Genomic DNA, 13,428 nt, shown 5'->3' on the forward strand with positions numbered 1-13,428 from the left:
ATATAATTAAGAGAATTTTATTGGGATGTTTTAGTATTTTTATATTTTTTATATTTTTGTATTGAAAAGTTACCGGCATTTGTTTTATACACCCTAGCAAATGGGCGGTGCCCACACCATTAAAAAAGATGTGCTTCTCGATAGTCAAATATGGTCATCAGCTATCTAAATAGATGTGCGGTTATGTCCTCTTGCACGTGATATGACGTGTGTAAATATATCATTGTTAGATTGTACCAGTGATCAATTGTTTGTAATTTTTTTTTTCTCTTTCCTAACAACTAAAGTGCACAATTATCTTTTTTTATTATTTTGTTGTTTGCTTGGGTTTAACAACCGTATTTGATACCAGACCTAGGCAACTTGAGTTTAACATGGTTGTCTGACCCTATTAATATGAGTCAGACATGTTGTCAAATCAAATTAAACTCGGGTCACGTATGATTGTTAGACTCAAACACCTTGAGTTTGGCATGATTGTTGTTATTATTGTTGTTGTTATTATTGTTATTGTTATTAGCATGATTATTATTTTTATTATTATTTTTAGTGTTGTTGTTGTTATGATTATTGTTGTTATTAGTATAATTATTCTTATTCTTATCATTGTTATTATTAATAGTAGTATTGTTGTTGTGATTTTTAGTGTTATTAGTATGATTATTATTATTATTGTTATTATTCGTAACCTTCCGTGTTAGAATAAATTGGGTTTGGCAAGGTTTGAAATGATTATCAGACCCGATTTATTAGGGTCTAACATGGCTACCTGATCCAAGATGCTTAATATATATTTTTTTATTTAATATTTTTTATATAGTTTTTTAAATTAATATTAACTTGATATATATATATATATATATATATATATTATCCATGTTTGTATGGTAGAACACCACAGCTACAGTGCCTTGCCAAGCTGGTTCATGATGTTCTTAGTTTTATTATATATGTCTTTGTGATTTTAGGTTTATTATAATCCGGTCCATGAAGTTTTAAGTTTTTTCATGTTTATCCCTATAGTTTTAGATTTGTCCATTTTAATCCTTAACTTTACTTACATCACGTTTTGTTCTTTAAGTTTAGATAAAAAAGAAAGTTATCATAAAAAATTAAGAGGACAAAGAAATATTATAGCTGGCCATACAAAATGGAGCCAGATAGAGATGGTTTTGTCCTTTAACTATCTTAGAAAAAATAAATTGAAGTCTGCAAAGATTTTTTTTATTTGATTTGATTTTTTTTTTTGTTTTTTGAGTGATCAAAGGTTTTTTTTTATTATTGAAAATAAAGGTTTTGGGGATTTTTAGGATTTTTTTGGGTATTTCTGGGTGAAAAAGGGTTTAAAATTAGGTTTTTTAAATCTAAAATTTTAAACTTCTTTTTTTTTCCAGAGCTTATGGAAACGCGGTTTTACTAGAATTTTTAAAAATAAAAATAAAAATTAAGTTTTTTGTATGATTTAAATTATTTTGATACGGTAATTTTAAAAATAATTTTTTAAAAAAATAATATTATTTTGATATATTTTAACATGAAAAATATTTTAAAAAATAATCATAACCGCATTTTTAAAAAGCAAAAAAAACTGGAATTTACTCTAGAATATAAAGTATTGTTTACCCAAACTGATGATGCTTCACATAATTTATTAAAACAATATATCATCATCCACATGGATTCAAATCTATCCATTTCAAAGGGACCGAGGACAAAAGAGCTCCACGGACCCAAACTCAAAATAAATAATTTCCTTATATTGACAAAAAGCAACACGCCTTGTTTTTCACTATTTAACTGTTTAGGATGTCCTCAAATTAGTACGGGTGTTAATCAAAACTACTTCTATTTATAATTTTACACACCATTTTAGGAGTGCATCTTTATTTTTTTAAAAGAACAATTTCTTCAAGTTTTGACTAAAAAATAAATGTATCTCTTATATTGATATAATGCATTTAAAAAAATTTAAATATTTTTTTCTTACTCAAATTTAAAAGTAAAGGAAGTAACAATTATAGCTAATGTTTTGGACCTAGCTTATTTTGGGTGACCCATTAACTCAAGAATTGTCCTTGCCTAGAGTAGTAGAAAAAATTGGATTATTCTTCAAAGAGATGTTTTGAGGCTTTTATCAAAACATGGATTGGCTTGGTTAATCACAAAGGTGTTTAGGTTGAATTAGAGGGTAATAGATAGCTTGCTCGTGCTTTGTTGTGGGCTAACCTGATTTTTTTTAGTGTAAAAAATGATGACCGAGTGTTGTAAGTGTATTTAAAAAAAGAAAAAAATAAATGGCTCCACATCATAGAAAAAGAGCATGGAAAATAATACTGACCGTCAACTCAACTTAATTTTAATAACTCGCGACTTAAGATATGAGATAGGGATAAACTTCACAAAAAAAAAAAAAAAAAAAAAAAACAGATCATGAAGCTCAAGGCCCTATAAGTTAGTGTTAAATAATCAAAATTAAAAAAAAATCAAATTTTTAAAAGGATTTAAAAAAAAACTGAACTTAAACCAGGCTAATCATTGAAACTAGTGAATCAGGTTATGATTATAAAAGACAAACATGAAAAAATAACGAAGCAAATTTCTCAATCTTAAAAAAAAAATAAAAAAAATTAAAACAATGAGGATTAAATCATGCACAAAAAAATAATCAAAAGAAAATACTTAGGGATTAAATTGAAAAAAAAAATAAATGAAGAAAATGATAAAAAAAAGAGTAATAAAAAATGAGGACCAAAATTATAAACAAAACACAAAATGAAAATAAATTCTAAAGGATAAAATAAAAAAAATTAATGCAAAAGATAAAAGAAATAGCAATAAAAGAATAAGGACTAAAGTGGATACAAAAATTCTATTAAATAAAATACAGAGGGATAAATTGAAACATAAAAAAAAATTTAAGAAGCATTGAAATCAAAACAAATAAAAAAAAAAAAAATAAGGACCAGTTTTAAAATAAATACAATCCGGATAACACATCTAATTTTTTAAAGGCTTAATTCGAAAAGCAATGTATATAAAAGAGAAAAGAATAAGAGGAGAAAAAACTTTTACCATCATCAAACTGCCACCAACCAGGCCAAACATGTTACACCAACAGTAGTGTTGCCATCTAACACGTTGGATGACATGATGATCAATGGAATTTGGCCATCATAATACGTTCGCACCTCTCATTTGGCAGGAGGGATGATAATGCGTTGATTTGTACATAGCACACATTCACCTTGTATGTTGATTTATTAATATTTGGATAATTGAAATTAATAAAAAGCTCTTAAGAGCATCCTAATATTACAAAAAAAAAACATGTCGCAAAGATGAAAATGCCCTCTCTTGTCGGACTTAGATTTTTGAAAGTTAAAGGCTAAACATGCTATTTTACTGTAAAAAAAAATATACACAAAGATAAAGAAAAATCCTTCTATGCAAGGCCAAAACTTTTGAGTTTCTAAGAGTATTATCGTCCTTTAACTCCTTTAATTGTGCAAATAAAGTTGAAAATATATATAAAGATAAAAGGCCTATTTTCTTAGCTTTCAAGTGTGACGAAGTAATTTCACTGCATATAAAAAAGTAAAACATTTACTAAATTATCTTGATTAATTGAAAAGTGACATTTTGACCTCTAAAAAAAACAACTCCACCCTACAACCAATACAATTGTTCGGTGTATTGAAGGACAAAATGATCAATGTGTTGCTTAAATTCACAATGTTTCTTTTCACATGCTACAAGAAAAAATTGAGTCCTTTTATTTATTTTTTTATAATTTAGAATAGTGATAACAATTGTTTTTCAAATTATTTTTCTCTTGAAAATGTATCAAAATAATATTTTTTAATTTTTTTTGATATCAATACATCAAAATAATTTTAAAACACTAAAAAAAAAATCTAATTTTAATTTTTTTAAAACTCTAGTTGAAAACCCCCTTAAAAGCCTATCTAATATTATAATTGTAATTGCAGTTATTATTTATAATTTTTTATTTAAAAATATATATCAAAATAATATATTTTTTTAAAATAATTATCCCTGACATCAAACATTTAAAATTATTCAAATATATATATATATAAAATTTAAAACTTGAAAACAAACCAGCTGTAATACTATAAAACTACGTTTCTCCTAAGCTAACACTAGCCTAGCCAACAAGTAAAGTTAAAGTTAAAAAAGAAGCTCCACCAGGGAAAGAGACCAATTTACACTACAGAGCGGTACCATCTCTCTCTCTCTCTGATCGATTCACCGATCAATCAAAACCGAAATCAATGGCGGGAGTGTCATTGAAGTGCGGGGACTGTGGGGCCCTATTGAAGTCCGTCCAAGAGGCACAAGATCACGCCGAGCTGACCTCTCATTCCAATTTCTCTGAATCCACTGAAGCCGTCCTCAATCTCGTCTGCGCTACTTGCGGCAAACCCTGCCGATCCAAAACAGTAATGAAACCCTCTATTTATTATTCACTTTGTCTTTCCGAACCTTAGTTTTGTGAATTGTGGATTTTGATGCATTTGGAATGCTGTTTTTATATATGTTGCTTCCAATTTTCCCTTTGCTTGAATTTTATGGTTCCAATTCTGATTATTTTTTTACCCTCTAGTTTGTTTTATCTGATTTGAATATTAAAGATTAAAAAGATTGAAAATTTATAGTTATAATGAGTAGTTTAAGGCCTAATTTTTTTTTAATATTATTTTGGGTTTTATTTGCTTGCAAATCTTTAAATTTGGCTTGTAATTTGGAAATTTATTGTTATAATGAGCAGTTTGAGACCTAGTTTTTTTTATTATTCTGGGGAAAAAACACTATCGTTTTGAATATTTGTGGTGATTGTTTGGGTTTTGGTTTTATGTTGTGATGAAGGAAAGTGATTTGCATACGAAGAGAACTGGCCATACTGAGTTTGCGGATAAGACTGCTGAGGTGACAAAACCGATAAGCTTAGAGGTTCCGAAGGCAGCAGCAATGGATATTGATGAGCCTGCTGCTGCTGATGCAAGCACCACTAGCCAGCCTGAAGGTATGATTTGCTGACCGTGATGAACTTTATGAATAGTGTGCTTGATTGATTGTCATGTTTTTGTGTGGTAATTAGTAGGTAGAGTTGCTGGACGATTCAATGATTGTTTTGTGGTTTTGTTGTTTGTGGAGTGTTTTTGCTGTTATTTTATGAGTTTTAAGTGCAACAACATGTGCCTTCAAAATCATCTTGCCTGACTTGGTTCTTGTTGTAACACTAAATTGCTGTTAAGGTAGCCATTTGTTAAATCCCTGTTTGCTCTTTCTTGTCTTTTATGCTTTCAATTCACATTTGTTTGTAGAATAGCTATTTATAGATTTTAGTTTTGCAGTTCTATTTTATTTATTTGGCTCTCTATTTCTTGCACATGTTGTTTTAAGGTTCCATGCACCCCCTTGAATTATTTTTCATTCTGTTATTTAGGAAAATAGGAAAAAAATGGTGGTCCTTTTCTTTGTTTTTTTTACCTATTTTCGTTTTGCTGGTAGCTTAAGAAATGACCTTAGGTTTAGTGGAGGATCATGAATGAGCTATCTTGTTCTTATTGGTAGTGGAAAATTGGTATCGACCCTTGTCAAAATCTTGTTATTCTTGTTCTTTGTATTCTTGTAATTACAAAAATTCTTTTGTAATCTTGTTATTCTTGTTCTTTGTTTACTTGAGATTGATCATTGTAAGACATTCCCTTCTTTTGTAATTATGGTTGCTTAATACACTTGCTATTTGTTCTCTAGAAATGGTTGCTCCAGAGGTTGACAAAAAAATTCTTGATGAACTGGAAGCAATGGGTTTCCCAACAGCTAGGGCAACGAGGGCACTGCATTATTCTGGTGATGTTATTTGTTGTCATTTTTTACCTTTGCTTATCAGATATTAGAATCTGTGTCATAGGGCATCTGCGAGGCTGAATTTTGTTAGCATGTTATATTTTGGCCTCTGATAGTGTGCTTACTGTGTCATTATCTTGATTATAGGCAAATGATAAAGCATATGCAGTTTTCTGAGTGTTGGCTTTTCTTTTCTTTCAGGTAATGCCAGTCTTGAGGCTGCTGTAAATTGGGTAGTTGAGCATGAGAATGACCCAGACATAGATGAAATGCCCATGGTTTGACATTCTTTTTCACTAGCATAACTGCATATTTCCATTCATGCATTGTCCTTTTATTGATCTGAGAATAAGTTTCTTTATTGCTTTTGCTGACTAAATTGTTTGTTCTTCTGATTTATTGACCTGCTTGTCTGCTCAGGTATCTATCAACTCCAAAGTAGAGGCTCCTAAACCTTCTTTGACACCAGAAGAAATGAAGCAAAAAGCACAAGAACTAAGGTATGGTGTTTTAAAATGCATATCTAAGCTTCACTGTCTTCATTTTGTGATTGCTACGTGGCCAGTGGTTCTAGATAACGAGTATACTGTTTTTTGTTTTTACCTGCTGCAGCAGGCTACTGAGTCGTGGTTCAGTTGAAAAATGAGTTGGGTTTAGGATAGGTTATGAGTTTAAACTTTTCTAGTTAATTTACCCAGGCCTTACAATGCAATTTTGTTTCTTATTCAGCCTTTGGTTTTATTGGTTGATCTGCTCAATTCAGTAAAACATGGCTTTTAGAAGTAGTTTCTAAGAGGGGTGGCAAAGCTCCTAGAATTTTCAGGTGCTAAGGAAATCTTATAGTCTGGAAACTAATTTGGTCCATTTGGGGTCTCTCAGATCTATATCTTCTAAGAGGATTATGGGTTACTAACTGGTGTTTGCCTAACTGGATCAATTTTGATTTTGATAAATCAAGACCTTGATTGTTCAAAGGATATTTATTGCTTGGACAATGCCATGGATGCAAAGGTCCTTGCTGCGTGCTTCAATTTCATGTGATTGTGTGCATTTATGTTGCCTTTATCGGGATATTTGCTTTTATGGAATTAGTTTTTTAATCTTATCTTTTATGCTCTGAACATCTTGAAGGAAAGCCGCATAATGTCATTGCTGAAGGTATCTTCAAATGCTTTTCTTTCAAGGACTAAAATTGAATTGAATTTCTTGGGTGGCTTTTAGGTTTGCTATGTGTCTGCTTGTGTATCATATGTTTATCACATGTTTATCTTTCTTGTAAATAATTTTAAGGGAACGTGCACGCAAGAAGAAAGAGGAGGAAGAGAAGAAAACAGAAAGAGAAAAGGAAAAGGTGCTTCTTGATTTTCTTTATGACTCTCTCTTATATCAACTTGTAATCTCAAAATTATGCATTTGTATTATCTTTTTGTTTGTTTTTAAAGCATGTCCTCATTTGTCCCCACTGGCAGTGACGGGATCAATCATCATTTGAGTGCATGCTCTATTAGGAATTGTTACCTAGGGCATCAGTGTTGTGCAGTTTCCTTAAACTTCATGCTGTGTAATTTTCAGTTAACTTTCACTTTCTAAATGTGGAATCTTTGACACATCATTCTGATACTTGCAAACATGTTTATGAAGATATGTTATGTAGTCCCAAGTATTAGCTTGGTATCTAAACTCTTGCCTTGATTGATCTATCTGCTATATTTTCGCAATGTGTTTTTGGAAACCAATTTTACAGGAGAGGATTCGAATTGGCAAGGAACTCCTTGAAGCAAAGCGAATTGAAGAACAAAATGAAAGAAAGCGGTTTGTCTTCATCTGCCTTTACTCTTCTGTTGTATTTCACCGTACTCGCACCTTGTGTTTGATATGGTCTTATGTATCCCTTTGTAGAATGGTTTTGTAGATTCACTTTCTTGTAAATGAGTTTCTCGTTTTGTACATGGTTGCAAACTTGCACTATTTTGGTGCTCTTCAGTATTTTTTTTTTATTTGTGTACCAAAAAAGTGCCCTTTCCTGTTGCTACAATCGAATGAAAAACGAATTCCTTCTCAGATTGATGGCCTTGCGGAAGGCAGAGAAAGATGAAGAGAAGAGGGCTAGGGAAAAAATTCGTCAGAAATTGGAAGAAGACAAGGTTACTACTGTTCTATTCCATTTTTCTTTCTCCCCAAAATTGCATTAGTAGTTAAACTATTTGTGTGAGTTTGATCTTGTTCTTTTTTTGATTTGTATATGTTTCTAATATATCAACTTGAAACATTTTTAAAAGGAAAAGAGCACATCTCAAAGTTTTATGAAAAGGAAAAGGCAAGACATTGCTAGATGTCATTTGGTTGATGGTATAGAGTTGTATTTTTTTTTTTTTTAAAAATGCCCTTTCCAGTTTACTGTGTGCCCATTTGTTATTCAAGTTTGTATTTCGAATAATTCCATTTGTTGTTAGTTTATTTCTAACTGGAGTTGGGTGCCTCACAGGCAGAAAGAAGAAGGAAGTTAGGATTGCCACCAGAAGATCCTGCAACTGTAAAACCTTCTGCACCTGTGGTGGAGGAGAAAAAGGTACGAGGAATAAAAATGGGCTTGATGTAGTCATTCAGAATATGTTCTTAATGTATTTTACAAATGTTTTTGCAGAGCATGCTGCCTGTTAGGCCTGCCACTAAGCAAGAACAAATGAGAGAATGCTTGCGATCTCTTAAGCAGAGTCACAAGGTAAACACAGATCTACTCCAGATCTTTCATTATCACAGTCCAGAAACATGACGTACAATTGGTTAATTATTCTGTTTTGTTTTGTTTTAGTAGCCTATTATGTATACATGCTGTGTGGTTTGCTTTATCTTTCAATTCAACTTTATTTATCCTTCCTCCCTTTTCTGTTAATCTTATGTGTTACAAGGATTTGACCCTGTAAAGTTGAGTTAATTAAATAAAAAAATAAAATGACTAAGAAGGAATGAGAGAGGAAAGAGGATAATAGGAGAAACAAACCCCTAGAGGACTAGATAGAGGAAAGAGGATAATGAAGAGTAAACTACATTTTCTACCAAATCTAAGAATTTTCACTGACCAAAGAACGATCAATGCTATGCAAAAAATCCAAGGTAAGTTATGCTTAAAGCTAAAAATTATGTACAAAGATAGAAAACAGTGTAACTTAAGAGATGATAGTGGGGAATTTGCTGATCTTTAAATACATATTGTGAAATTTAATTAAGAATTGAAAAGCGACAGAAAGATCACTGAAGTCTTGCCATTCCACATGGTGAAAAACCAGGCCTTTGTAGCCCCAGCTTTAACTTCCACTGGTACACATTTGTATAGAAAAACAAATAAATAGATTGATGGTAGTGAATCCTAAACTGTGGATCGTATACGGACTCCTTGGCCAAAAAACTTGCACCCATCTTGTTCATACTCATGGAAACGAAAATCTATTATCACATCTTACTGATATTGATTGCAAGATATTCCTACATGTAAACATGATGCTTTCAAATAATTCATGCATTCTTTGATTCTTCAAATTCTACATCTCCTTCAGAATTTCTCTCACTGTTCCTCATTAGCGTCTTTTAAATTTGTTTAGCACTGTTAAAGTTGTATACTACCTTAAACTAGATTTTGTAGCCTCACTTCATTTGCTTTTTTGAGGTTAGGATGATGATGCTAAAGTGAAGAGAGCGTTCCAGACTCTCCTAACTTACATTGGGAATGTTGCCAAAAACCCTAGTGAGGAGAAGTTCAGAAAAATAAGACTCAATAATCAAACCTTCCAGGTATGCAAATTCTCATGCTAAATTATATTGAGGAAATATGCCTATCATTTTAATGCTCGCTCCAATTGTAATTACTGCTCACCACTGGATTGATTATTGTTAGCACCTATTCTCACAATTATGTTTCATTATTGTATCATTTGATATGATCAATCAACTTCTGCATCCAATTTGGCCTTCACACGGAGCATGAACTCTTAGGCCCCTTGCTAATTGCTTTCTTGCTTCTTAATTTGCTGTCACTGTACATTTCCATGAAACAGGATAGAGTCGGTTCACTCCAAGGAGGCATTGGATTTCTTGAGCTGTGTGGGTTTGAGAAAATTGAAGGAGATGAATTCCTTTTTCTTGCCAGGGATAAGGTGGACATGGCAGTGCTGAACTCAGCTGGGTCTGAGCTGACCTCTGCAATAAATAATCCATTCTTTGGAGTCCTTTAAGTTGGAATGCGTTAATGATTTTTGTTGTTATAAATAACTAATTGTTCAAATACTTTTACTGTTACTTTTCCTTTTATTTTCTGAAAAAAGAAATTATGCTGTTGTGGATTAAGCTCTTTGTTGTGCCATACCATTTATTAGCTTTTTATGAACTGGGACATCAATTAGTTCGGGTTGATCTTCTCCTAAATCAACTGGAGCTGGATGTCCTTCAAACCTGTTTCTTTGATTCACAACATGTTTATTTCCATGTTTTCAACAAGAATATTCTTCGGAACAGCGATTTGTTTCGGTTCTTCGATTGATGTCTATTCCTAAAGAGGGGAAAGAAGCCAGTTTCCTGTCGAAAAGTTGACCGTTAACCAGTCATGGCATCCAAGCTCCATGCTGTGACTCTTGCTGCTGCGCTCTTGAATGAACCAGGACTGCCCATCCGAGGCTGCAAGGAAGGGTGAAAGTAAAAATTATTATTTGTTAGGAAGTTAATTCTAATGAAAGTGATGAAGTCGGGCTTGCAATAATATTACGACAAGTGATTGTGATTCTGAGTAGTTAAGTGTAAGTTTGTTATAGCTAAAAAAAGAATTATCTTAGATAAATTATATAGATAAGTCTAGTGAATATATTTATGTACTAGTGGAATAAGTTTAGGTTCAAGAAGGTTCAAGAAAAGATTCAAATGCGCTAGACTAAAATAATAATTTAAAAAAATTCATAAATTTTGATCTAATTATTGGATTTTTTTGAGGTTATTTTCATATCGAGATTTTAGATTTTAAAAATTTTATTTTTGGTTTTGATAATTTTTGTGATTTTTTTTTGTTATTTTTGGATTTTTTTTCTTTTGAGTTTTATGCTTTCTTTATTTTTATTTTCTAGTTGAGATAATGTTTTTGTTTTATTTAAGACCTTGTAGATTTTCTAAAGAGATAGATTTTAATATTATTATTTTAAAAAAACAAACTTGTGAATTTAAAGTTTATATTTATAGTGTCTTTTGCTCATAGAACTTGTTATGTTTTTTGTTTGCAATCTGTCTTTAGCTTCTAAATGCATTAGGAAAACTACGAACCTGAGTGCAATCCCTAAGCTTTGCATAGGGAATTTGGCAGTAAGGATGTTGGTGGAAAAACAGAATTGGGGGCCGCAGAGAAGGCATTCATGGTATGCTTTTCCTTCTTCCTAAATCTACAAGAACCATCCCCGAAACGTCGGTGCTGGTTTTTCCCAAAAGACAGGAGGATTTTTACCCTGAAAAGAAAGAATCACTTCGATTTATCCTAGTAATGCACAAGGTCTCATCCTAACTCCGTGATGAAAAGAATTGGAGACTAGTTGCAGGCGGCCATTTTCCCAACATTTGTTTGGTTATTGAATTGGAAAGCAGCTTTTGCGGCTGCTCAAAACTCACTTTATATCCACAATATAAATCGGATCTTATTGTATCTGTATTGGAGTTGATGCTCAAGGAATTTTTATGAACATGATAAAAAAAAATAAAAAAAAAATTGCCATTTGCCGTCAATCTCGCCTGTAAACATGATTCAAATATGAACAATTAATGAATCGATCAAATCATTGTCCTCTGAAATCCCAAGCACTGACATCGAACTTGAGAGTGGAAAATCAAAAGTCTCTCTCCTTTTATTTTCATTAGGGTTTTCTGAAAAAATAATTTTTGAAAAATTAATTTTTTAAAATTTTCCTGTGTTTGTTTGTCATTAGGAAAGTTGGTCAACAAAAAATAATTTTTGATCAACGGAAAACACTTTCTAGTCAACGAAAAACACTTTCCGGTTAACGGAAAACACTTTCCAGTCAATTTTAGTAAAAAAAAAAAATTGACTTGGTTTTCAGGAAAGTGTTTTCCTTTTAGCTATGTTTGTTTTCCGGAAAGTGGTTTCCGGGAAATCACTTTCCAAACTTTCTTATGTTTGTTTTCCGGTAGGAAAGTTGGTCAATGGAAAACACTTTCTAGTAAAAGGAAAATTTGGCTTGTTTTTTCAGGAAAGTGTTTTCCTGAAAAATTTGAGGGGAAAACACTTTCTGGAAATTGTGAAAAATTTAGAAATGTTATTATTTGCTGATTATATTCAAATTTGATCCTCAAACTTTTGATTGCTATATATATTTTGTTTTGAATATTTATTTTTCAATTTCATCTCTTAAAATTTTATTTTTATATTAACTTTGGTCCTTATTTTTATAATTGCTATTTGCTTTTTTCTTATCATTTTTTTATTGAAATTTTTTATTTATCAAATTTGATCCTCATTCTTTTGATTGTTACTTATTTTATTTGAAATAATTTATGAAATGTTGATTATTATTATTTTAATTTCTTTATTTTTCATTTTTTTTTAATTTTTTAGATTTGATCCCTGTTATTTTGATTATTATTTGTTTTATTTGAGATAATTTATGAAATTATATATTTTTTTTCAATTTCATTCTCATTCAACTTTTTAATTTGTAAGATTTGTTCCTCATTATTTTAATAAACTTGAGAAAAATAAAATATTAATAAGTTATTTTCCAGCTCATTTTCCATGACATAACCTAAACACTGGAAAATATTTTCCAGTTCATTTTTCCATAACACTACCAAACATCGAAAATATTTTCCTCGGAAATTCACTTTTCCAGAAATTCATTTTCCTAAAATTCACTTTTCAAAAGGAAATTCACTTTCCTGCAAACAAACGGAGCCCAAAAGTCTCTGCTATTAAATCAAGCAGGCGTTACCCATTCTCATCAATTTACATCCCAACGTTTACTGTTGGGGATGATAATTTGATCTCAGCTCGATGGATATCAAATTGAATGATATAAATGGATATAACTTTTTATTACTTACCTTATTTGATATATATATAATTTGTTTTTCTTGAAATATTTATGCATAATTAAATATATATTATTATTTTATTTTATATTAAATAATAAATAAGATATAAATGCATAATTTTTTTATGCAATAGATAATATGCAAGATATAAATAAAATAGAGATACTGAGTGCATGTTGTCGTCTCTGTTTGCTGTAAAAAATAATAGTACGAATTTCTCTCACTTCATTCAAAGCTGCCCTTAATAATTATTAAAAACACCAAAAGAGATCAAATATTATTATAGATTATAGAATACATTAAAAGGTACGAAGGTTTTACTGTAGTTGTCCACTGCTCATACACTCAGCTTGTTTTTTAATAATTTATTTTGATCCTCAATTTTATTTTCTACGATCCTAATTAAAGTCCAATTACTTCTAAATTCTTAGTCAATGATAAAATTAAAAGAAAAATGATCAACATAAAAAAGAAACC

General features: G+C 30.9%; 1 protein-coding gene across 1 annotated transcript; it reads left to right on the forward strand.

Annotated features, from left to right (window-relative positions):
- Window positions 1-4,155: 4,155 nt before the first annotated feature.
- Window positions 4,156-10,215, forward strand: LOC118055239 (uncharacterized). The gene is made up of 12 exons (XM_035067072.2): window positions 4,156-4,463; window positions 4,891-5,047; window positions 5,782-5,877; window positions 6,076-6,152; window positions 6,295-6,374; window positions 7,165-7,225; window positions 7,619-7,686; window positions 7,937-8,018; window positions 8,360-8,443; window positions 8,519-8,596; window positions 9,544-9,663; window positions 9,927-10,215. The coding sequence occupies exons 1-12, from the start codon at window positions 4,296-4,298 to the stop codon at window positions 10,101-10,103; spliced, it is 1,248 nt and encodes a 415-aa protein (XP_034922963.1). The 5' UTR covers window positions 4,156-4,295; the 3' UTR covers window positions 10,104-10,215.
- The last annotated feature ends 3,213 nt before the right edge of the window (window positions 10,216-13,428 follow it).

This window comes from Populus alba, chromosome 1 (assembly GCF_005239225.2).
Source record: "Populus alba chromosome 1, ASM523922v2, whole genome shotgun sequence".
Classification (NCBI taxonomy): Eukaryota; Viridiplantae; Streptophyta; class Magnoliopsida; order Malpighiales; family Salicaceae; genus Populus; species Populus alba.

Excerpts from the sequence above, each read along its gene's own strand:
- LOC118055239 (XM_035067072.2), top strand. The coding sequence starts at position 4,296 with ATGGCGGGAGTGTCATTGAAGTGCGGGGACTGTGGGGCCCTATTGAAG. Across the intron at positions 6,375-7,164 it reads CAAAAAGCACAAGAACTAAG|GGAACGTGCACGCAAGAAGA; the intron begins GTATGGTGTTTT and ends AATAATTTTAAG. Across the intron at positions 8,597-9,543 it reads CTCTTAAGCAGAGTCACAAG|GATGATGATGCTAAAGTGAA; the intron begins GTAAACACAGAT and ends TTTTGAGGTTAG.